This window comes from Tremella mesenterica, assembly GCF_000271645.1.
Source record: "Tremella mesenterica DSM 1558 unplaced genomic scaffold TREMEscaffold_4, whole genome shotgun sequence".
NCBI classification, from domain to species: domain Eukaryota; kingdom Fungi; phylum Basidiomycota; class Tremellomycetes; order Tremellales; family Tremellaceae; genus Tremella; species Tremella mesenterica.
Genome location: NW_006711228.1, coordinates 1,317,828 through 1,338,118, shown reverse-complemented (window position 1 = coordinate 1,338,118; position 20,291 = coordinate 1,317,828). Strand labels below are relative to the sequence as shown.

The following is a 20,291-nucleotide window of genomic DNA, read 5'->3' as shown; positions in this document are numbered from 1 at the left end:
GAGAGGGAGACATGAGGTGAAGAAGAGTGGTACAATGCTGGACAATGGGACATGCGCGGACCGAAGGACGCGGAGTAGCAATGAACATTAGACAACACTCACGCGAGAAGAACCTGCATCTCCCACACCTCCATACATTCCTGGAGCTGGAGTCCTTCCACCCATATTCATTCCAGAATGTGGCATAGGGGTTTTCCCACCTGCCAAATTCATTCCCATCGCAGGTGTTCTACCTCCATCTCCGAATCCTCTTGCAGGAGTTTTACCACCCGCTGCCCAACCTGGAGTCTTACCACCTGCCAGACCAGCCGCGGGGGTTCTTCCTCCTCCTGCCAGACCATACGCAGGAGTTCGACCACCACCATAAGGATTCCCTCCTGTAGCATAAGGATTTGGAGTTTCTCCAAACCTTGCGGCCGGCGTACGTCCTCCCACAGCATAACCAGGTGTCATTCCTCCGTTTGTAGGTGGAGCGTAAGGATTGACATCGTAGTTTCCTAAAGGACGACCGGCCGTACCAAAAGTACCACCACCGTATTCCAATGGATAAGTATTTCCTGTTTTTGGACTTAGTGTCAGTATGTATAACCTCAGATTGAACAGAGTCAACTCACTCTTTCCGTTTGATCGAAGCCAGATTGATAGTCAAAGTTTTGTTGTTTGTTTTTAATTCCACCCTAGCATTATCCCCTTGAACATCTTTGATAATCCCCATCAACCCTTTGCTTGTTCCTTTGACCACCACGACCAAAGTGTTCACTAATCGGTTCTTGTTGACTGTCGCCATAGGAGGAGGCATAAGACTAGCACCGCCAAAAGGTAATTGTGCATTAAGAGCAGGGTTCATCTTTGCTAAATCACTGGCGGAAGATTTTGGTGTGACGGAAAGTAAAGATTGAGCACGAGCGACAAAGACATGACCATTTTCGGCGTAATCACGATTGAAGAGAAAAACAAAGATGGATCTGAAAATATTGATGACTTCTCCTTGTCGATTCTGGATATCAGCGTGATCAATTTGATATCAGTTGAAGAAGACATACCTCTCCTTCCGTTTCTTTCATCAAATTCCCTACTCGCATTTCGTTCCCTTGGGCATCCGTCGCCACTGCATATTGCTTGTTGTCTCTTCGAAGTGCTACCTGTTGAGGACTGACGGTCCGTACAGTACCATTTTGATCCAAAACGCGAAGAACGTTTCCATCAATTTTGAAGATGACAGCTGCAGTCGTGGAATCAAGCATGATCATGTCGTGTAGATCATACACGCTGTTGCGTACTGTCGAATCACCAAGATCTGCAGCTCGACGAATATCCTTGGTAAAGACTTGTACCTAAGTATCAGCTCACTGCATGTGTATTCCTACCCGTATGAACATGCACTCACCTCTCGCTCATTTTGATCAGACATAAGAGTGACAATATCACCTTTAACTTCCACTACCATACCCGTCACATCTGCGTTTTTCCCATTCAACACTTTGACATGTTCACCAACATCAAATCTCTTTCGAACACTTTTCGCAGGCACTTCGATGGTTTGACCATGTAGATCTCCACCTTCCGCTCGTATTGAAATCGTATCCGGCAAAACACCAATGACTATACCCGTCAAACCTGCTTGTTCTCCTTCATGCACTTCAACCTTATCCCCAGGTACCAAAGCAGATGCTGAGACGTGTTTGTTGGCATCTGCAATGGCGGATAGATCAATTTTCGCTTCGTTCGTTTCGTCTCCTGAGAATTTGGATACTTCCTCCAAAGTAGGATGTACATCTTCCGTTTGTACGAGGTTGAGTTTAACATCTCGATAACAAAACCCATCAATATATTCGTCTCCTTCAAAGATATGTGATCCACCTTGTCCTCCACGAATACTGTTTTTCCCATATACCTTGCGTACTTCGTCATATTGGAATGGGGCGGCAGGTGGTCGATTGGTAGAACCTGCAGCTTTCCCATTGGTCGCATTCCTCTCTTTACGCTTTTCACGAGGGGTGAGATCGATACGAGGTAAAAACTTGATGGTGACTACTCCACTGGTGAGTTGATCGACATCGGCCACTTGAGCTAGATCTCCAGTATATTTCCCACGTTTCATCCGTACCCACATTCCCTGAGTCAATTCCACATCCTTCTTTTTGATTTTGAGTAAAGGTGCCATTTCTTCAGTCGGAACACGTTTGACACCTTTGCCGAGGAAGACACCGATGATACCTTTGATCGCCAGATTGACTGCGGATATATGTCGAGCTTCGAGGAAGATCATACCGTCTAATGAGTCGCGGAAGAAACATGATAATACCTCGATGGGTTGAGCGGAGAATTGATGAGTGAAGACTTTTCGAAAGATTGAAGAACATATTTGATATTCTCGTCCACTCTGAGTGGATCAGCAACATTTTTTCTTCTGGGCTGGGACGTGGGGATGGGAGAGTGAGGGTGAGCAGGGGAGGCTAGGAAAGAAAAGGGGAGACGATGCTGGGGAAGGAAAGGGGAGGTGAGACTAAGGAAGAGTGAAGGGGGAGAAAAGACATTTGACACACCTTCACTCGAACTTGCCATAAACTAGGATCATTGGCACCTGGTATTAAAAGTCTTTGTGAAACTTGATCACTTTCAGCATTATATCTAGCAGCGGCAGTCCGACCATGTCTTTCTTTCAACTGTTGAACGATCCTATCAACATCATCTTGTTCTGTTTCACCTAAAGCTTGATCTAATCTTCTATGAGCTCTGTCATCTTCTGTACCAGGTATTTCAGGTTGTTCATCGATAAACTCTGCGACTGATAATCAGCGAAAAAGACATTTCACAACAACAAAACAGAAAAGAAAAGAGAACTAACCATCTCCATAATCTTCACCTTCTTCATCTTCTTCATCTTCATCGTCTACTTCCGCTTCGAGTTCAAGGAATCGATTGACTTTATTCTTTCTTCGACGCTAATAATCAGCGTCTCATTACATATCCCAGTATATGTTCTGTCCGGAATGAACACCCGGACCACGAGATGGCCTTATACTGATTGAAGGACTTTCAAAGGTAGGACAGCCCAGTATGATCTATGAAAAATGTATGACCCAAACAAGTCTTCCATGATGTACTCCAGAAACATGACCCAGTTCAAATTACATGTCCAAGTCAGACTAACCTTTTTCTTTCTCCCTTCTGTTCGTCAGCATCTCCCTTTCACACTTTACTGCGTGACTCACCTTCCGGAGCCCGTTTTCCTTCCTCGTCATCATCTTCATCATCCTCGTCATCCTCTTCACCCTCTTCATCTTCCTCCTCTTCCTCATCTGGGTCATTATCATCACCACCATCGTCACCCTCCATATCTTTATTCCCATTTCCAGCCTACACGTCAATATGATCCTACTTCAGGTCGATTCATACTTACTCCTCTTTCATCTAGACATCAGCATCATCTTTACAACTAGGTGAATAGGGAGAGAAGGGGTTAAAGACATACCTGATTCATTCACCCTTGGCTGATTATCAGTAAAAGGAGTAGCAGGGATGAAAGACGGAGAGGAACTCACTCGTTTTCGACTTGGTCCATCTTCGTCATCTGTTCTCATACGGTCTAGATGTTCCGATGATGGAGAACGTTCGTTTTCTGACATTTTCACGTATGAATCAGAAGGAGAGGAGAAAGAAGTGAGCTGTGTATAGATAGGTTCTTGAGTTCTGGAGTTGTCTTTTGAGTGAGAGGCAACATGGAGAATGGGAGAAATTACAAAGAATTGTGAATAAATAAATGCATACACCCGACTGACTTTTGTCTTTGGCACCTCTATGATCTATGTTTTCCGGGTGACTTCTTTCTCGTAGATCTTAGAAAGAGTACTCGTACAGTACATTTACGGTATATGCGCGTGAAGGAGTATATCACGATGTGATAGTATGCAGTATCAAATCCATCATGATCATACTCTGACTGTGGAAAATACATGCATCAATTTAGTGTTTGTTTGAACATACTTGTCAATAATGATCAATCATCTCTTTCGTCTAATACCGTTCTTTTGTTCTCTCACTGTCACTCTTTAATCCCTCCATACTCAACATCTCACGTAACTGATCCACGTTGTACTCGTCTACTATCCTCAATCACATCTTTCTCCGTCCAGCTCTATCAAGCTCGATAAATCTTCTGATCGTAAAACATGCCAAAAATAACCATCCAATTTTGGATCACTTCCAAAGTCGACTTTCTTTCAATCACGTAGAAGGACAAGAACCACTTTTCCTCCACTCTATTCACTCACAAGAGATAACAAAGAAATCACTTGCTTTCCCCAAGATGAGTCAGAACCACTCTTCTTTTCTTCTTTGGTCCTTCTTCCGTCCCTGTCCCTTCTGACGGTCTCTTCGTCTCCTCATGGAACCCCAGTCCCAATCCTACAGTCGATGACCCACTTTCCGATCGTCTTGATCGACCCGTCATTCCTAAAGTGTACGTATCAGTCGTCTCGTCCGGCGTCCGAGGGACGGCTTCGGTACTCGATATGGAGCTGGGTGGAGGTGGTATGGAAGCTCCTACCATACCGTATGGTCTGGTTCGTTCGGCGGATGGGGGTAAAGCTATTGAACTGGCTGTAGAGCCCTCTCGTTCAGATCGAGGTGGGGCTGGGGATTGTCGCATACCCATGGTACTTACACGGGGAGAGTTGGGGACTGGGGTCGACGATGCGGAAAGGGAATGATGGTGTGGTAGATAAGAATGAGATTGAGCGATGGCTTGTAGTTGTCGATGATGTTGTTGAGTAGGATGGACGGTACCTAGTTCGGCAAGGTCGAATACTATGATTGAACAGTATCCATCGGATGAAGAGAGCATCAACGCTTGACCGTCTGGAGACCTGGGAATTAGTAAAGTACATCGAGTGTATCTGTTCCTTGGGGCCATTTGCGTGACCCCACCACAATGAGGTGTGTCAAAACCCTCCATGTACGATTACAAGATGGTGATGTGAAAGCGGTGGTGGAGGTGAGGATACAATAGAGGGAGTTTGAAAATGGGCAGGGAAAAATTGCTCACCAAGCACCATCCGTGAAACCTGCATAATGTAACCCCTTGAAAATCGCGATAGGTCCACTTTGCTGAGTGTCGTATAACAGCACTGAATCCTGACAGACCACGGCATATAATAATCTGTAAGGTAGAGCAAATATACTCCCGAGTGGTTTCTCCTTTTCCTTTTCTTTCTCGTCCCTTTCCTTCTCCTTACTCGGTGGTGGAGGAGGAGGCATTGACAGAGACACTTGTACGGGTGCAGGATCCGATCTATCCAATGTAATATTCTTTGGCTCTGATTGTGCTCCCGGTCCGGTGCGCAAATCGTAGAAGACAGGAGAGAATCGAATAGCGACACTAGAAGTTTTATGTCCTGGGAGATGAGCCACGGGAGCTTTAGCGAGATTGGCACGAGAGTAGATATAAACAGTAGGTTTGGTTTCGCCCACTTTGGGTCGTGGGACATCTGAAGGTGTTGGACCAGTCCCATCTTGAGACAAAGATCGAGAGATCAGCATAGGAGAGAACCGGTACACTTGATCTTCTATCTGTCCCGCAGGAGTGAGTAACAGACTTCCATCTGGAGAAAAGCTAAGTCGTCTGAAGAAACGAGTGGCACCTTCATCACCGTAAAGCCGCTGCATGGCAGCTTGGGCGGAAGTTGAAGGAGTGCGAATGGCAGGCAGGGGAGGGATAGGTGATGGAGATCGACCACGACCTTGGAAAGCGATAGCTGATAAAGATGGTGATGCCGCAGCTTGAGAACCGGAGAAAGACGATCTACGGGAGGTCGGTTTGGTAGGAGGTGGGTTCATAGCTGATAATGCCGCCGGAGCCCCTTGGGCTTGAGCTTGAGCCATGGGTGTCGACGGGACCGATGCGCTAGGAGTCAAGGGTGGGACCGAAGCCGAAGGATGATGAGGAAGGTCCGTCATTTCAGATGCCAGTGTGATCACGGAACCAGCCTCAGAAGTGGTCGAAGCCCTCCTGGTGAGATTTGGTCGAGGGGCAGAAGGGAAAGATGGAGTGCGAGAATGTCGTATTTCCATTCTTGTGGCACGTGAGACAGGATGAACGTCCGGGACGCCGTTACGGAACGCAAACGTGTTGACATGGACAGACCTACTAGTCAGCGTGGTCGCAGCGGTGACTGTACAATAAGCTGACCTGTCACTGCTCTGGGTGGCGATGTATTCGTTCAGAGGGTCCCAAGCGACACCTTGTACGTTGTGAGTATGCTCGCGAAGGGCGAACACACATTCACCTGACGAGTCAGCAATAAGCAGGAATACATGTCATTAATCACTTACCCGTCGCTGCTTTCCATATGGTGGCGGTGTTATCAGTGGCCCCAGCGATGAAAAATTCACCATCGGGGGACCAGGCGAGATCGTAAACGTGCTTGGTGGTGACCCTTGGGGTTAGCTTGACAAAAGGTGATCTTTTGCACGTACTGCAACAGTTTCTGCAGACGCCAGTGTTCCTTATCCGGCACATCGTCGGGAGTCTCTCCAAAAGTCGCGACAGGGCGGTCTGAAGGGACCCACAAAATGACATTACCGTCTGAAAGTCAGCATCATCCAGCTATTCCTGGTTGACCATGAGGTGCTGCATGTGAACAGGACAATGGGGCAGTTCTCAGAGAGAAGAGGAGGTGACAGAGTCAAGAGAACTGCTTCGCAAGGTGGTACCCGATATATGAATAGATGAGACGAGAATATGAGACTCACCATCACCAGCAGAGGCCAATATCTGACCATTTGGACTGAACCTGACAACGTTCACAGCTGCCGTGTGTTTGCTCAGGGTCGTGAGGTATTCAGCACGGGGTGGATGAAGTGTTACTTCTTGTCCAGTGAGAGCGGCGTGGGCATTGGGTGAAACAGCGGGAATATTGGGATGGATCATCCAGAGCTATCTGTCAGCGTTTTCCCCGTTCACAGTCTATCCCAACTGTCGGCCCAGGAGTTGATGCCTATCGTCATGGTATGGACTCGTCACAGACGATGAAAGTGCAGTCAATGTTCAGGGCACGAAGGGCTCAGAGGGTATAAATTCTCACGCGTGGAAGACAAGTGATTTGGACAGACGGGGATATCAGACGGAGATGATAGTGAATTACTCACCCGGACTTTACTATCACCTCCACTTGTCGCCAATCTATACTGCCTTGGTACCGGTATCGGAGCCCTGTCTTTATCTTTTTGATTTTCCCGCTCGACATCGGAATCGTCAGCAGGGGGTAGGAGCCGCTTGACTTGAGCAGGTGGAAGGGGTTGGAAGTCACATGAATATACGGCTTGAGTTTCGTGCCATCTGTAAATCAGCATGGAGGCTAGAACTGACCAGACAGTATGGACTCCATTTGTTGTGGGCAGGAAGTAAGGAGAGAGCTTCATTGGGCAAAGGACAAGGGAGGACATAGAGGAGTTGGTGGTTTTCACAAGGGAAGGCATTTTAGACACAGAGAATGGGAGAGAAGCAGGAAACAACTAGGATAGAGGACGGAGGTCTGATGGGTTGAGTTGCATATCGTTTTGACAGCAGCGAAGCGAGGGAAGACAAATGTAGGTAACCACTCACGCAATCTCCAAAACCTTGGGTCGCATATTGCTTGACTATCGTTCGTATGTCAGAAGCAGATTGTTGCACTGAGGTGATGCGATACTTGTCCTAGATATGATCTGTATTCTTCGTCCTAAGCTTGTGATCAAACTTCAAGACAGCGAACGATGGCACTTGTGATTCACAAGCGTCGAGTGGTCGGTGGGTGTGGAAAGATGACTGCAAACGGAGGCAGTCGGGGAAAATGTGAGAGGTAGAAGTGACGATGAAGAGAAATGAGTCACTAGTTGCAAATGATATATGAATCCAAATATCACTTTCAGTCTAGGCCAAAGTCAAACGTAGGATGCTGAGAGATATGCCGGCAGAGGCCTCAGAGGCCAAGGGCGGTATGTGAATTTCCCAAAAGTTGAAACTGGTTTGGTGTTGTCGCGGTGGGGGAAGTGTGGGAGATCTGGAACGTCTTGATGGTCGATTGTCAATCGTCAATCTTTGTTGTCTGTTTGAGATCTGATGATACTTGATGTCTCAAAGTTCTTAAATCCAGATCGAGTTAAAGTCTATACACTTCAATGTGACCAACTGAGAGGTAGTGGTTGAGTCGAAAATAGCGATTTCAAGCAATGGTTTGACTTGATGCTCTAATCGTGTAGTGACCGATGAAGTCTGGTAACGTAAATGTGGGGGTGAGATCATGAAACGATGAAAGATGTGTGACGATGACCGATGAAGTCTTTCAATTTCCGAATGACGGAGTGAAATGTTCGGAAATCCAATATGAGGTAATGAGCAAAGAAGGTGTTGTAAAAACCTCCACTGTCGTGCGTGTGCAAGGTGAGAGGAGAGCAGATTGTACGATGATCCGATGGCGCCGATGGACTATTTGGAATTTTGAGAAGCTAGCAGCTTTCGTCAGAACTGGATACACAGCCGAACTTGTAGTCAATGTGGGAAGGTGAGGAAATGTGTTCCAGAAGGAAGATAAATAAAGGGTGTTGTCTAAAGGTCAGATTTGTCTTCTTTCCCGTGTCAAAGTCAGAGGTCGAGGAATTGAAGATTGAGAATTCTATCCCCAGATGAATGGACTGGATGGGGTATTGTAAGAAAAGAAGATGACAGGGGATAATGGGTGATTGGACAAGTATGAGTGTAGGGGATGATAGACCTACGGACAACCGGCCTCACCTAATCCCAAAAGCCAGGAGGAAAGTGTGAAAGGAGAATAACGTTAAAGGGAGTCGTTGATCTGTTGATCAGTCGGTAGTCTTTACGTGTGATCTGAATAGGGAATAGCGATTCGGGATTCGGGATCCCGGAGTATAGGAGTAGAGATATGTAAAGAGGAATGACAAAGAACGCGAAAGGTGACGTGTTCTGTCCTCTATAAATGGGAAGATTGATGGTGGGATGAAAGATGCAAAGTGGGATGATGGAATGATTGATCAACTGATTTTGTGAGAGAATAAGGAGGGAAAGAAGTATGAAAGATGATTTTGGGTTTCTCACCTTGAGGAATATTGACAATTGGTTCTTTGAGTGATAAGGGATAGGGTTGAGAGGAAAGAGTAAAGAGAGGTTTAGTAGGGAGAAGTAGAGTTGGTTTACATATTCGAGGGGTTGGCTCGGACCGAACTACTAAGGGCTTGAACCCTAAACTTACCCAGAACTGACAAACGGTATTTACTTCTTTAGGTCTTTTGGTGTTTGAATTTGAATCTGAGGTAGGTCATTGGAGGAATGCAAAGTGAGAAGATTGCCTAAAATATGCCAAGACCATGGAGTTACTTCATAGACTGAACTAACTCATATACTCATATTGACATCCCCTAAACCATTCTCTTCCCTTCTTCTACCCTTAGTAGGTACACCAGCATATTTATCTCTCATCCTCTCATATCTCAATCTCTGTTCTCTCGAAACACTAGGTTTAGTCTTTTCAGCAGCCCGTTTGAATTCTTCAATACCAACTCTCACTCCATTCGTTCCTCTTCCTTCTCCAACATCTCCAAATTGATTACCACTTCCACCCACATCTAAATCAGTTTCGAATGCTCCCATACTTTCCAACGCTTTTCTTAAAGCTAAAGTAGCTGCTTCTCTTACTAAAGCGGCTAAATCAGCTCCTGAATATCCATCACATTGATCTCCAGTGACTAAAACCTCGATTTCTGACCAGGCGGAATCCGGTATAGGAGTACGTTTGGTATGAGTTTTCAAGATTTCCACACGTTCGGAAGGTGTTGGAAGATCAACATAGAGTAGTTTATCAAGACGACCTGGACGGACCATAGCTGGATCGATCATATCGGGTCGATTGGTAGCTCCTATCACATAGACTGATTTGCGCGAATTGAGTCCATCGAGTTCGGTGAGGAGGGTGTTGACTACTCGAGCTGATGATTCGGACTGAGTGTGAGTTGGGGACAAAGTGTGAAATGACAGTTTTAACCCACCATTGATTCATCACGACGTGGTACTAAAGCGTCCAATTCGTCAAAAAAGATGACACAGGGTGAACTAGCTCTTGCTCTTGCGAATACTTGTCTAACCGCTCTCTCACTCTCACCAACATACTAATCATTAGCCATCCGTCACTCAGTTCTTACTCTTAGAACGAAGCTCTTCTGCATGTTGCTGACCTATGTGGCAATTGAAGCTGAGGTATGTGGAGAGAAGTTGTCCAGCCGAATCACTTTGAGCAATTACACTCACCTTATTCAACAATTCTGGACCTTTGACACTGATGAAATTCGCTCTTGACTCATTCGCTACAGCCTTCGCCAATAAAGTTTTCCCGCATCCCGGTGGACCCCAAAGTAATACCCCAGAGGGTGCCTCAATACCCACTACAGCGAAAAGTTCCGGTCTTCTGATAGGTTGCACAATAGCCATATGTAATTCGTCCCTGACTTCTCCCAATGCACCGATATCCGACCAACTCACATCAGGGATAGTTGCGAATCCTTCACGTTTAGCTGAAGGTTGGACAATCTTTAATGCTTGGACAAAATCATCGGCGTGGATGGAGAGGACATCGAGGCTCTCAGGAGGTAGTGGGTAAGGATGAGTGAGCAGAAATCGAGCGATTGGAGTTTGACGAAGTTGAAGGGATAATGATGAGAGTGGACCATCGGAAGATATCTCGACATTTCGTAATGATTGTATAGGTGGGTCTATGTCGATATCACCATTGGAAATGGCAAACGATTGGTCATCGATATCGGTAGAAGGTGGTCGTGTGAAGGGGGTACTGGTGGAGAGAGGTTGGGAAGATAGATCTTCAAAAATACGTTTGACGGCGATGACCCCTGCTTCAGTTACCAAAGAGGTAAGATCGGCACCGACATACCCTGGTGTGGCTTTTGCCAACCATCGAAAATCTACATCACCTGTGAGTTTTAGAGGGGTGCAAAGCACTTTAAGAATTCTAGAGAGTCAGTATGATGGAATTGGGAAGAAAGATAAAGACTGACTGTTCTCGAGCTTCTACACCAGGAACACCCATTTCGATCTCATGATCAAATCTCCCTGCTCGGCGAAGGGCAGTGTCCAAAGAGTCAGGTCGGTTGGTTGCTCCTATGATGACTACGGGTTCTTCTGAACTTGCCATGTCTGTTCATCAGCTCTACTTCAATGCTTTTCGACCAATACAAGACGCAGTCCAGAAGTGACGCCGGTCGTGCGGAATATTATTGCAGCGTGCGAATGACAAGAGTCACAGTCCTTATCATGGGAGGACAGTGTATGGTGAAAGAATCTCAAACATACCATCCATACAAGTCAACAATTGAGCCACTATCCTCCTCTCCATCTCCCTCTGTGCAGTCTCTCTCTTAGGTGTAATAGCATCAACCTCATCCAAAAACAACAAACACGGTGCCAATTTCTTAGCTTCATCAAAAGTATCTCTCAAAGTTTTCTCAGATTCTCCAGACATACCAGAAACTATCGAAGGTGCTGAAACGGATATGAAAGGTAATCCCAATTCCTATCATTCAGCAAATCCCCGTTTACACACTGTTCTTTGAACTGGAAGAACACTCACACCTGCTAGACATTTGACTAATTGTGTTTTACCTCCTCCTGGAACACCATGTAATAAAACTCCTCGTGGTCTTGAAACACCGGTATGAGCGTATATCTCTGGATGTTGTAAAGGTAAAGCTACAATCTCGAGTAATTGAGTGATTTGAGTGTCTAACCCTCCCAACATTGACAGACGTAGATCTGGAGGACGATATTTTTCTGCTAGATTGACTGGATTGGGTCGAAGACGTTTAACACTCCGGGGTTTTTCTGTAGGTACTGGTGTGGAAGTTGGGTTCGAATTTGAGGTTGAGGTTGAAGCTTCATTTCCGTTGATAGAGGGAGGATCTGGGGGTAGGGAGTTAGGGTTAATTTGACGACGTATACGTTTGACACCTTCTGGTCGTGGAGATGATGAGGAGGTTTGCCAACCAGCTATGGCTTGTTTGTTAAGATCTATAGGGAAGATAGACATTTTGGTCGTTCTTGCAATAGTCGTAGTAGCTGTGCGAGTCGGTCTACAGTATCAAAGACTTGAGTGGGTGGACAAGCAGTATGGCTGGAGTGGACTGAAATTTGTGAGCCTGACAACTTGCTTCAAATTGGGGTCGGTGGTGAATTGTCAGACACGAGATTCCCCTAGCGTCACCCTTCCCCACCCCCTTCCCTTCTCCCTTCTTCCTTTGCTCTTCCTTCTCCATATATTTACTTTCTCTCTATATTCAACTCGCTCTCGTGCTTCATCAGGAGATTTTTATATACATTCTTGATATATCAGAATGTCTGGCAAACTTCAAGAAATCCTGATCGTCACTTCGGATGATGAAACATTTACCGTCAAAGTAGAGGTGATTCAGCGTAGTGCTATGATCAAGGCCATGTTGGAAGGTGAGTCCTGTGTTCTTTGTCATGTTCCCCTCTTTCTTTAAAACCTTCTATCATGACTTCATCAGCTACAATGATCAGATAACTTGTCATGGTGGCGAAACAACAACACTATCTGTCTACTCATGCATGATGCTATGTCATCTTTTTACCTATCTGCTTGACAATCATTTTTCCATTTTCACGAGGCTCCTTTTACCTCCTTGCGACATACAATTCGTGCTGCTTTCGAACGTATCTGTCTTTGTCTGTTTGACTTGCCGGAAAACCGAAGAGTGTCATGTACTAACCCCCAGACCTTGGCGAACAAGAAGGCCAGGTCATCCCCCTTCCCAACGTCTCTTCATCCGTCCTCACCAAAGTCCTCGAGTATTGCGAACATCACAAAAACGAGCCTCTCCCTGTGGCTGACGCGAACGACGTGGATGATGCAAGGAGGAGAACCAGTGAGATTGGTGATTGGGATGCTAAGTGAGTAGACGCTGTTTGGTCTTTCATAAAACATGGCTGATGCTAATGTGCATAGGTTCATTCAAGTATGTCTCGTGTAAAACCATTTGCTCAAGCTGATTTAGATAGGTGGACCAGGAAATGCTCTTTGAAATCATCCTCGCTGCCAAGTGAGTGTCACTGGATTCTGAGGAAATGTATGCTGATTTACCAGCTATCTCGATATCAAACCTCTTCTGTGAGTCGTCGTGACACCATGTGTTGTGATCCCAGTAAAGGGTCGAATGATACACGTCTGACGGACAGGGACGTGGGATGTAAGACGGTGGCCAATATGATCAAGGGGAAAACTCCCGAAGAAATTCGCAAGTTGTTCAACATCACAAACGAGTATGTCTATATTGACTTTCCCCTTCTTCTCCTCGTGACCTGACTGCATGGATCAGCATATGCCTTTTTGGGTCGGAGCTGACATGCAGCTTTACTCCTGAGGAGGAAGAACAAATCAGGAAAGAGAATGAGTGGGCTGAAGAGTGAGCAGCTTCTAAGTAACCGATATGTGAAGCTGACATGACAGTCGATGATTTGGTCTGTGGTAACTATGACATGCATGTGAAGCGTGGTATTATGGAAGATGGTACAGTCGAGTGGTGGATGGCTCTCTGTTTACAAATGAGAGATGGACGAGATGTATTTTATGCCTGCAAGTTGATTAACGTATGCACCGGTAGGATGTAGATTGGTTACATGAGGACGCATGCTGACTGACGCCATCGTCATGCTTCCTTCCCTACCTTACCCTGATGGACATCTTTCCTTCCTTCCGACCATTTCCTTGTCATTTGGCATACTTCCTTGTCCTCACTACCTGATCCCCATGTTCATCCACCCTGTAGAACCTACGATATCCTTGGGCCCTTATCACTTCACCTGAGACCAAATTGAAGAATCAAGAATTTCACACCTCGCTTTCGACTCGGGCCGGTCAGCTGTCAACTGATCACCCTCGGTCCTAGTCGCTACTCTTCCATTCATCTAAACCATCCTTACTCCCTTCTCTTGTCTATCCATACAACATCATCTACCAACAATCAACACCTACCAATCACCACTACGACCTTATCTCACTGCATCTCAGTTCAGTGCAATCAACTACCAACGGCATGTCGTTCAGTCATGACGGCAATGCCGAAGCTTCTTCCTCTCATTCTTCCACAAATGTTCATTCATCCTCAATAACTTCTCCAAATCCTTCTTCATCTATCTCACCTAACTCTCCTTCATCTAGCTCTGAAAACTCATCCTCCTCCTCATCATCAAAATCATCCTCACATACCCGTCGTACTCGTCCACATTCAAAAACAGTACATCACATCCCACCTCAATTTCACTCAATGGCAGCAGGAGCAGGAGCAGGATTAGTATCTTCTTTCGTGACTTGTCCATTAGACGTGATTAAAACACGTCTACAAGCTCAACATTTATCAAGGGATGCTGCGGAATATGAAGGTGTTAGAGAAACTGTTAAACGTATTTGGCGTCAAGCTGGTTTGAGAGGTTTTTATAGAGGTTTAGGACCTACTTTGGGTGGGTATTTACCTACTTGGGGTATATATTTTACTGTTTATGATATGGTTAAGGATCGTTTAGGAGGTTGGACAGAGGATCGTGAGTCTTTTCGGTTCTTTTTTTTTTGAATTCCATTCCTTGTATCAAAGTTTGATATCTCTCCACCAAATTGACTTCCTCTCTCATTCATCTAGAGTTCATCTCACATCTCTATGCCCCCTTCTGAAGTTTGGGCTTGGGTTTGGGAAGACATTTGTTTCTGGCGAAAGGATTAGACCCGGGAAAGACAAATACGAGTTGGCATATCGTAGGGTCGTAGGGACCATCCGTTTTGTATCATGGGGAACATATTGGGAAGCAAATGAAACTTTTCTGAAGGACTGCAAATACTACAGAATCGAAGTTAGGCAAGGAGGAGACTGATACCAATTCCATCAGACGTACTACTGGACGGGTATAGAACGGTATGTTGGGCGGTCAGAAGACTCGTCATGGACGCTCGAGAAGTTTGTCAATCAGGGAACAGACCCTTGACGATCAAAACGAAAAGAGGGGACAGCTGACGCCAGACGAAATGGAAGTTGGGACTTGGGTTCATGTCATAGCTGCCATGTCAGCAGGAGCTACAGGAACAATCATGACGAATCCTTTATGGGTTGTCAAGACTCGTTTTATGGTGAGTCGATCGTGTCATCTTCATCTCATGTCTCATCTCCCTATACCCATCCCTTTTTTTATGTCTTTTCTCTCCAGCATTCCTCCCTATTTTACTTCACATTCGGGGGAGGCGTTCCTCTCTATCTCTTCTCACATTCCTCCTTAGCTCTTCCCACGATCAAAGAAAGATCTTGTGTTGACTACAATTACCCACTAACTCTTCAGGCTCAAGCCGTTCTCCCTCCCTCCGCAGCTAGATACCGTAACACCCTCGACGCAGTCGTGACCATTCGTCGTACCGAAGGTCTCGGAGCCTTCTACAAAGGTCTTTTACCATCTTTACTCGGTATATCCCACGTAGCAGTTCAGTTTCCCCTATACGAAGCCGCAAAATCATATGCCGATTCACATTCTAATCGAAATGATTTAACTTCAAATCCGGATTATTCAAATTTACCTGCTTCGACAATATTAGCATGTTCAGCATTTTCGAAAATGGTAGCTTCTTTAGTAACTTATCCTCATGAAGTTTTACGTACAAGATTACAAATACGAAAATCTATTCCTTCCATTTCTTTATCTACATCATCTGGAGGAGGAGGAGTAAACAATGTCAGTAATATCGTTCGTATACCTATTTCAACACCTACACCTTTATACAGTCCTTTGATCAGTGCAGTAGGAGGTAATCCTCCTATACCTCTTGGACCTGGACCGGAATATACCAGAATAGCTGCACCTAAAGGTAGTAAATGGGAAAGAAGAGAAGGTGGTGTTATTGATACTTTTTTATCTATAAAGAAACAAGATGGTTGGAGAGGTTTTTATAGAGGTTTATCAATAAATTTAGTTAGGACGGTACCTAATAGTGCTGTGACTATGTTAACGTGAGTCCAAATTTGTCTTGTTTCTCTTCTTTTCTTCACACTCTTTGTTTGATACTCCTTCATGAGAAGCATAGAATAACTCGAGTCTCTATAATACGAGTCGATTTCACGTCAATAACACTAGTCACCTCATTTTGTCTCTGTTGTTACATGCCTGTCTCCCCTATCCTCCCCTGCGTGAAGATCTTTTATAAAAGGGAGAGTAATGGAATCAGGCTCAAGGGAATAGGAAAAGATATTTCGATGGACTGATAAAATAGATACGAACTCATCATGCGATATCTATCATAAATGGAACATGTAGGATTTCATTGTCAATCTTGTCATATTGGGTTCTTTTCACAAGTAAACAGAAAACAAAATGGCATGCATTTGTATCTCTTTAACCCTCAATCCTTCTAAATCTCAACGTCCGATCCATTTCATCCATCCATCCAAACCCAAATACCCAATGACCAACTCCTTCAACAAATGTATATATAACCTTCTCATTCACATTGATCATGCTACATGATTGAAGGTCACTCAATCTTTCATCCCACAAGCTTTTGCTAAACCTTCCACAACAGCCACACAAGCCATAGCACCAGGATCAGGTGGTTGAGGTTTCCCATCATCCCTTTCACCGACATAAGCAGCTCTACCTAATTTGGCTTTTAATTTCGTAGTGTTTTCCCCACCTTGTTTACATTTTTCAGCAGCTTTATTTAAATCACCTGTCGAAGCTAAAGTTTCGGCAAATGGTATCAAAGCGTCCATTACTGTTCTATGACCTACTCTGGCGGCAGTACGTTGTTTAAGTGTTTCTAATCCTTGTAAAGCAATTTTACCCATGTATTTAGCGTTGACTTTTGGTGGAGGGTTGGAAGAAGCTGATGAGATGAGAGCGTTGGTCATTCCTGCTAAGAAAATTGAAATGATTGCTCCTAATGTTCCTCCGCATGCATCTGGGAATTAGAACGTTACTAAACTTTCTCTTCTCCAATTCCTTTCTTCAGGTGAAGGCTTTGTTGGATGGGAAGTGGTTCGGAGTGAAAGAGGGTTCGTCGGAAGGCGAGTAGAGATGAGAAGGTACAGGAGTAGAAGTCGGAGGGTGGGGGGGGGGGAGAATCAAGAAGGGAAGTTGTGACATAGCATGAATTGATTGTGAGGCGAAGGAGGGATTGGGGAAATGGAGTAACTTAGGAAAAGAGAAACAAATTGACTTACCATCGATTATCTCGGTCAATTCTCGGAAAAGATTAACAACATCTCCATCTGATCCAACACCATCTTCAATAGCTTTCAAAACGGCATGAGCACCACTAGCACATGTTTCTCCGCAATCTCCATCACCCACGATCTACCATCAGCATGACTGTTGTCTCTTCAATAGTCCATCCATCGCTAGGATATCTGATTCGTTTTTTGAAATGAAAGATGGTGAATTGAAGTGAATTCGGTATGGAAGAAATACTAGTGAGGCATATTTGAAAGAAGGATGGTTGCAAGATGAAAGAGGGAGTATGGAGATGAGAACCCGACGAGAACTCACCGTATCCCATCGAGTCAATTGAGGTTCAAGAGAAATAACATCTTCAGCGGCTATACGCATACATTCCTGAATCGTTTTTGCCGAAGCTGTTCATCAGTTTTGATATCCTTGAACTTTCTTTTACTATAACTCTTTCCTGTCTCTCTCTTTCCTTCTCTCATTACTCATCATTTTCATTGAGAGCGTACCACAAGCGAGACGATATCAGAAAAGCAGGAAGGCTTTATGAGGCATGTAAAACTTGATGATATAGTAGATATTGAGACCTGAAAGCATCTTGCTCACCGATCAACTTTGGTCCCTTCGAAACCTCTTTTCTAGGCTCAGCATCCACCTCAGTAAAATGTTCTTCCCTCTTCCTCCTCGCTAAAAAATCCGGAACAGGATACATGTTCTGAGTCGCAGGCCATCCGGGACTATTATGAGGAGCATCGATTAATTCCAGTAATTCTTCGATGGAAAGTCCACATTCTTCTGAAACGTTTGTAAGGTTGAGAAGGGAGATAGACATTCCGGGCATGTTCATAGATCCCATAAATGGTCCGTTGAAAATACGAGCAGGGATTATTCCTCTTGATTCTGGATTGTCAACACTCTCTCAAATTTCATTACACAGCATTTAAACCGAAAGACATTATAGTAATCCGTACACGATGATGACTGTTACCGGTGATGAGCGTGTATAGTTGAACGGCATGTTGGGTTTTATGTGGTTTGACTTCAGAGGACAAACTAGAACTCACCAAGTTGATTCAATGTCTCATCGGCTACAGCTCCCATCTCTAACATACTCATACCTCCTTGATTGTTGATAAGCAATACTATCTGATCGTCCGGCTTGAATTTGACGAACGCTCTCTCAGGATCATCTTGATCCAAAATGAGATCAAGCATACGTTTGATAATTTCTTCCTCTGATGGTTGAGCGACGTTGAAAACTCCCTAAATGTCAACTGAACACGTCCAGGGAGCTTGCTATTTCCAAAAGCCTCAGTATTCCGAGTTGTATCCTCTTCCAATGAAAAGCAAGAACGTGGTACATATAGGAGGGTGTGAGTGTATGTCTTCAAGGATTACTTAGAACAGTGTGAGAAGGGAAAGATTCGGAAATAAAATGAAGACATCATAACTCACAGTCTCATTATGCAGTCCTAATCCTATCTCTATCCTTCCTTCTGGAATCTGCCATTCTCCAGTTCTACCAGGTACATGACAATGATCCAAAGCCATACATACTGAACCCATATTGGAACTTGATGATCTACCCAATTTTACCAAAGAGTCGAATGACATATCTTTTGTAGAACCCGCCCCGAGGATTTTACAAACTACTTTGTGAGTATCTTTCCTCATCATCACTCGCTTTGTGCAGAACAACATCCACTTCTGTCACTCGTATGGGGCGCCTTTGGACCGAGACGATGCTTTTCCACTCATAGAAGTAAATGGACAAGTGAAGTATGATGTGGAAAAGACAAACAGAGAGCAGTACTAATTGATCGAAGAAAGAAACTTACTCAGAATGATACCAGCTAAACAACGTCGACCGACCATGGAACCTCTAGATCGAGGGACAGAGACGTCATCCCCAACTACTACCAATTCGACATTTTCTATTCCCGCGGATTGAGCCATAAGTCTGGCCAGACCGAAATGAAGGTTATCTCCAGTATCTGATACATCAATTCTTGTCTTTTACTTGATTCATGATCTTCCTCCTCTTCCCTCTTCCCTCGAGCGAGGTCGATATAATGAAATCAAGATAGAACAACAGAGATATCACAACGGAACTAAAAATCCATACCGGGGTAGAAAACAAAATGAGATGTTAAAATTCCGTTTGGATCACAAATCAGGAAGAAACAACAAGACTTGGTTAGGAGCTAAAAACAAGGAGTCCATGAAACCCACAATTCGTAATGATCAATATAGTTCCCTTTTCACTAGGTACCTTCTTTATAGCTCCAAAAACTTGTTTAGCACTAGGACTAGCAAAAACGTCTCCGGCAACACCAGCATTAAGTAAACCAGCACCTACAAACCCAACTGTACCAGGTTCATGTCCGCTTCCTCCTCCACATATCAAAGAAACTTTTGAAGGATCATGATCTGCCCTATAGACGACTTTTAAACTTGGTATTAAGGATAAATAAGGATGAGACCCTACTAATCCTTTGAGTGAACGGACTACTAAGGTTGTATGATCGTTGAATATATGTCTGTCTGTCATGTTGTCTTGAGTCGAGATCCGCTTCTTGTTGTCTTGAGTCGGAATTCTCTTCTTGTTGCCTTGTGTCGAAATGTCAAAAAGTTAGAGAGAAGGGGAGGTTGGTGAATTCTCTGGTGTCAATCTCAGTGAAACAAAGATACGATTTGCGGCTATGCGGATGATAGGCTGAGCTTGTGAGTTTGTGTATGCGGCATTGACGAGCGGAGGGTGAGGATTGTAGACGTCTGGACTCTGGAGAGAGAAGGTTGAAGGCGGATACAGCCAGACCGGTCCGGAATGCCGGAGAGTTTAACCGGTCGCATTTACCAGCCTCGGACCGGAATTTTGAATTTGGTCACGGAATGATACGCAAGGCTATATATCCGGGTAGAGCAAACCCGTAGCCTACTCGTAGTCACATACAGCAGCTGTTGCAGGTCAGATATCCTCGTACTAGTACTGTTGTACATGCTATGAGAAAGCGGA

The 20,291-nt window shown here is 44.7% G+C and overlaps 7 protein-coding genes across 7 annotated transcripts in view; 3 read left to right on the top strand and 4 right to left on the bottom strand.

The window, feature by feature from the left end:
• TREMEDRAFT_71529 (uncharacterized protein) overlaps positions 1-3,673 on the bottom strand; it is a 4,439-nt gene extending 766 nt beyond the window's left edge. The window contains exons 1-11 of the mRNA XM_007004311.1: positions 3,546-3,673; positions 3,476-3,494; positions 3,404-3,414; positions 3,216-3,360; positions 3,155-3,171; positions 2,849-2,945; positions 2,547-2,788; positions 1,388-2,383; positions 1,044-1,334; positions 615-997; positions 103-568 (exon numbers count right to left, since the gene is read on the bottom strand). Of these exons, the coding sequence (XP_007004373.1) occupies positions 103-568; positions 615-997; positions 1,044-1,334; positions 1,388-2,383; positions 2,547-2,788; positions 2,849-2,945; positions 3,155-3,171; positions 3,216-3,360; positions 3,404-3,414; positions 3,476-3,494; positions 3,546-3,629 (2,751 nt within the window). The 5' untranslated portion in view covers positions 3,630-3,673. The remainder of the gene's footprint in view (positions 1-102; positions 569-614; positions 998-1,043; positions 1,335-1,387; positions 2,384-2,546; positions 2,789-2,848; positions 2,946-3,154; positions 3,172-3,215; positions 3,361-3,403; positions 3,415-3,475; positions 3,495-3,545) is intronic.
• Positions 3,674-3,943: 270 nt separating this feature from the next.
• On the bottom strand, positions 3,944-7,632 carry TREMEDRAFT_73735 (uncharacterized protein; the record flags this gene model as incomplete). Its single annotated transcript, XM_007004310.1, has 8 exons — positions 3,944-4,868; positions 5,048-6,145; positions 6,191-6,287; positions 6,334-6,437; positions 6,478-6,586; positions 6,754-6,937; positions 7,150-7,339; positions 7,607-7,632. The coding sequence occupies 8 exons, from the start codon at positions 7,630-7,632 to the stop codon at positions 4,292-4,294; spliced, it is 2,385 nt and encodes a 794-aa protein (XP_007004372.1). The 3' UTR covers positions 3,944-4,291.
• Positions 7,633-7,897: 265 nt separating this feature from the next.
• TREMEDRAFT_56818 (uncharacterized protein) lies at positions 7,898-9,123 on the top strand. Its single transcript, XM_007003969.1, has 3 exons — positions 7,898-8,587; positions 8,774-8,834; positions 9,095-9,123. The coding sequence occupies exon 1, from the start codon at positions 8,308-8,310 to the stop codon at positions 8,545-8,547; it is 240 nt and encodes a 79-aa protein (XP_007004031.1). The 5' UTR covers positions 7,898-8,307; the 3' UTR covers positions 8,548-8,587; positions 8,774-8,834; positions 9,095-9,123.
• A 268-nt stretch (positions 9,124-9,391) lies between these two features.
• On the bottom strand, positions 9,392-12,089 carry TREMEDRAFT_68499 (uncharacterized protein; the record flags this gene model as incomplete). Its single annotated transcript, XM_007004247.1, has 7 exons — positions 9,392-9,994; positions 10,042-10,161; positions 10,301-11,015; positions 11,062-11,200; positions 11,357-11,576; positions 11,634-11,962; positions 12,002-12,089. The coding sequence occupies 7 exons, from the start codon at positions 12,087-12,089 to the stop codon at positions 9,392-9,394; spliced, it is 2,214 nt and encodes a 737-aa protein (XP_007004309.1).
• Positions 12,090-12,304: 215 nt separating this feature from the next.
• On the top strand, positions 12,305-13,661 carry TREMEDRAFT_43738 (uncharacterized protein). Its single transcript, XM_007003939.1, has 8 exons — positions 12,305-12,502; positions 12,796-12,970; positions 13,026-13,035; positions 13,079-13,119; positions 13,164-13,187; positions 13,256-13,339; positions 13,429-13,482; positions 13,527-13,661. The coding sequence occupies exons 1-8, from the start codon at positions 12,394-12,396 to the stop codon at positions 13,531-13,533; spliced, it is 504 nt and encodes a 167-aa protein (XP_007004001.1). The 5' UTR covers positions 12,305-12,393; the 3' UTR covers positions 13,534-13,661.
• A 637-nt stretch (positions 13,662-14,298) lies between these two features.
• Positions 14,299-16,353, top strand: TREMEDRAFT_16119 (uncharacterized protein; the record flags this gene model as incomplete). Its single annotated transcript, XM_007003738.2, has 4 exons — positions 14,299-14,617; positions 15,088-15,198; positions 15,408-16,062; positions 16,323-16,353. Coding segments are annotated over 4 exons (1,116 nt in total), but the record flags the coding sequence as incomplete, so codon positions are not given.
• A 234-nt stretch (positions 16,354-16,587) lies between these two features.
• Positions 16,588-19,826, bottom strand: TREMEDRAFT_29967 (uncharacterized protein; the record flags this gene model as incomplete). Its single annotated transcript, XM_007003814.1, has 8 exons — positions 16,588-17,009; positions 17,272-17,404; positions 17,597-17,682; positions 17,882-18,175; positions 18,340-18,538; positions 18,731-18,927; positions 19,114-19,269; positions 19,508-19,826. 8 exons carry the CDS (start codon positions 19,824-19,826, stop codon positions 16,588-16,590), a joined length of 1,806 nt encoding a protein of 601 aa, XP_007003876.1.
• Between the last annotated feature and the right edge of the window lie 465 nt (positions 19,827-20,291).

Excerpts from the sequence above, each read along its gene's own strand:
- TREMEDRAFT_56818 (XM_007003969.1), top strand. The coding sequence starts at position 8,308 with ATGACCGATGAAGTCTTTCAATTTCCGAATGACGGAGTGAAATGTTCG.
- TREMEDRAFT_43738 (XM_007003939.1), top strand. The coding sequence starts at position 12,394 with ATGTCTGGCAAACTTCAAGAAATCCTGATCGTCACTTCGGATGATGAA. Across the intron at positions 13,188-13,255 it reads CTCGATATCAAACCTCTTCT|GGACGTGGGATGTAAGACGG; the intron begins GTGAGTCGTCGT and ends TCTGACGGACAG. Across the intron at positions 13,340-13,428 it reads TTGTTCAACATCACAAACGA|CTTTACTCCTGAGGAGGAAG; the intron begins GTATGTCTATAT and ends GCTGACATGCAG.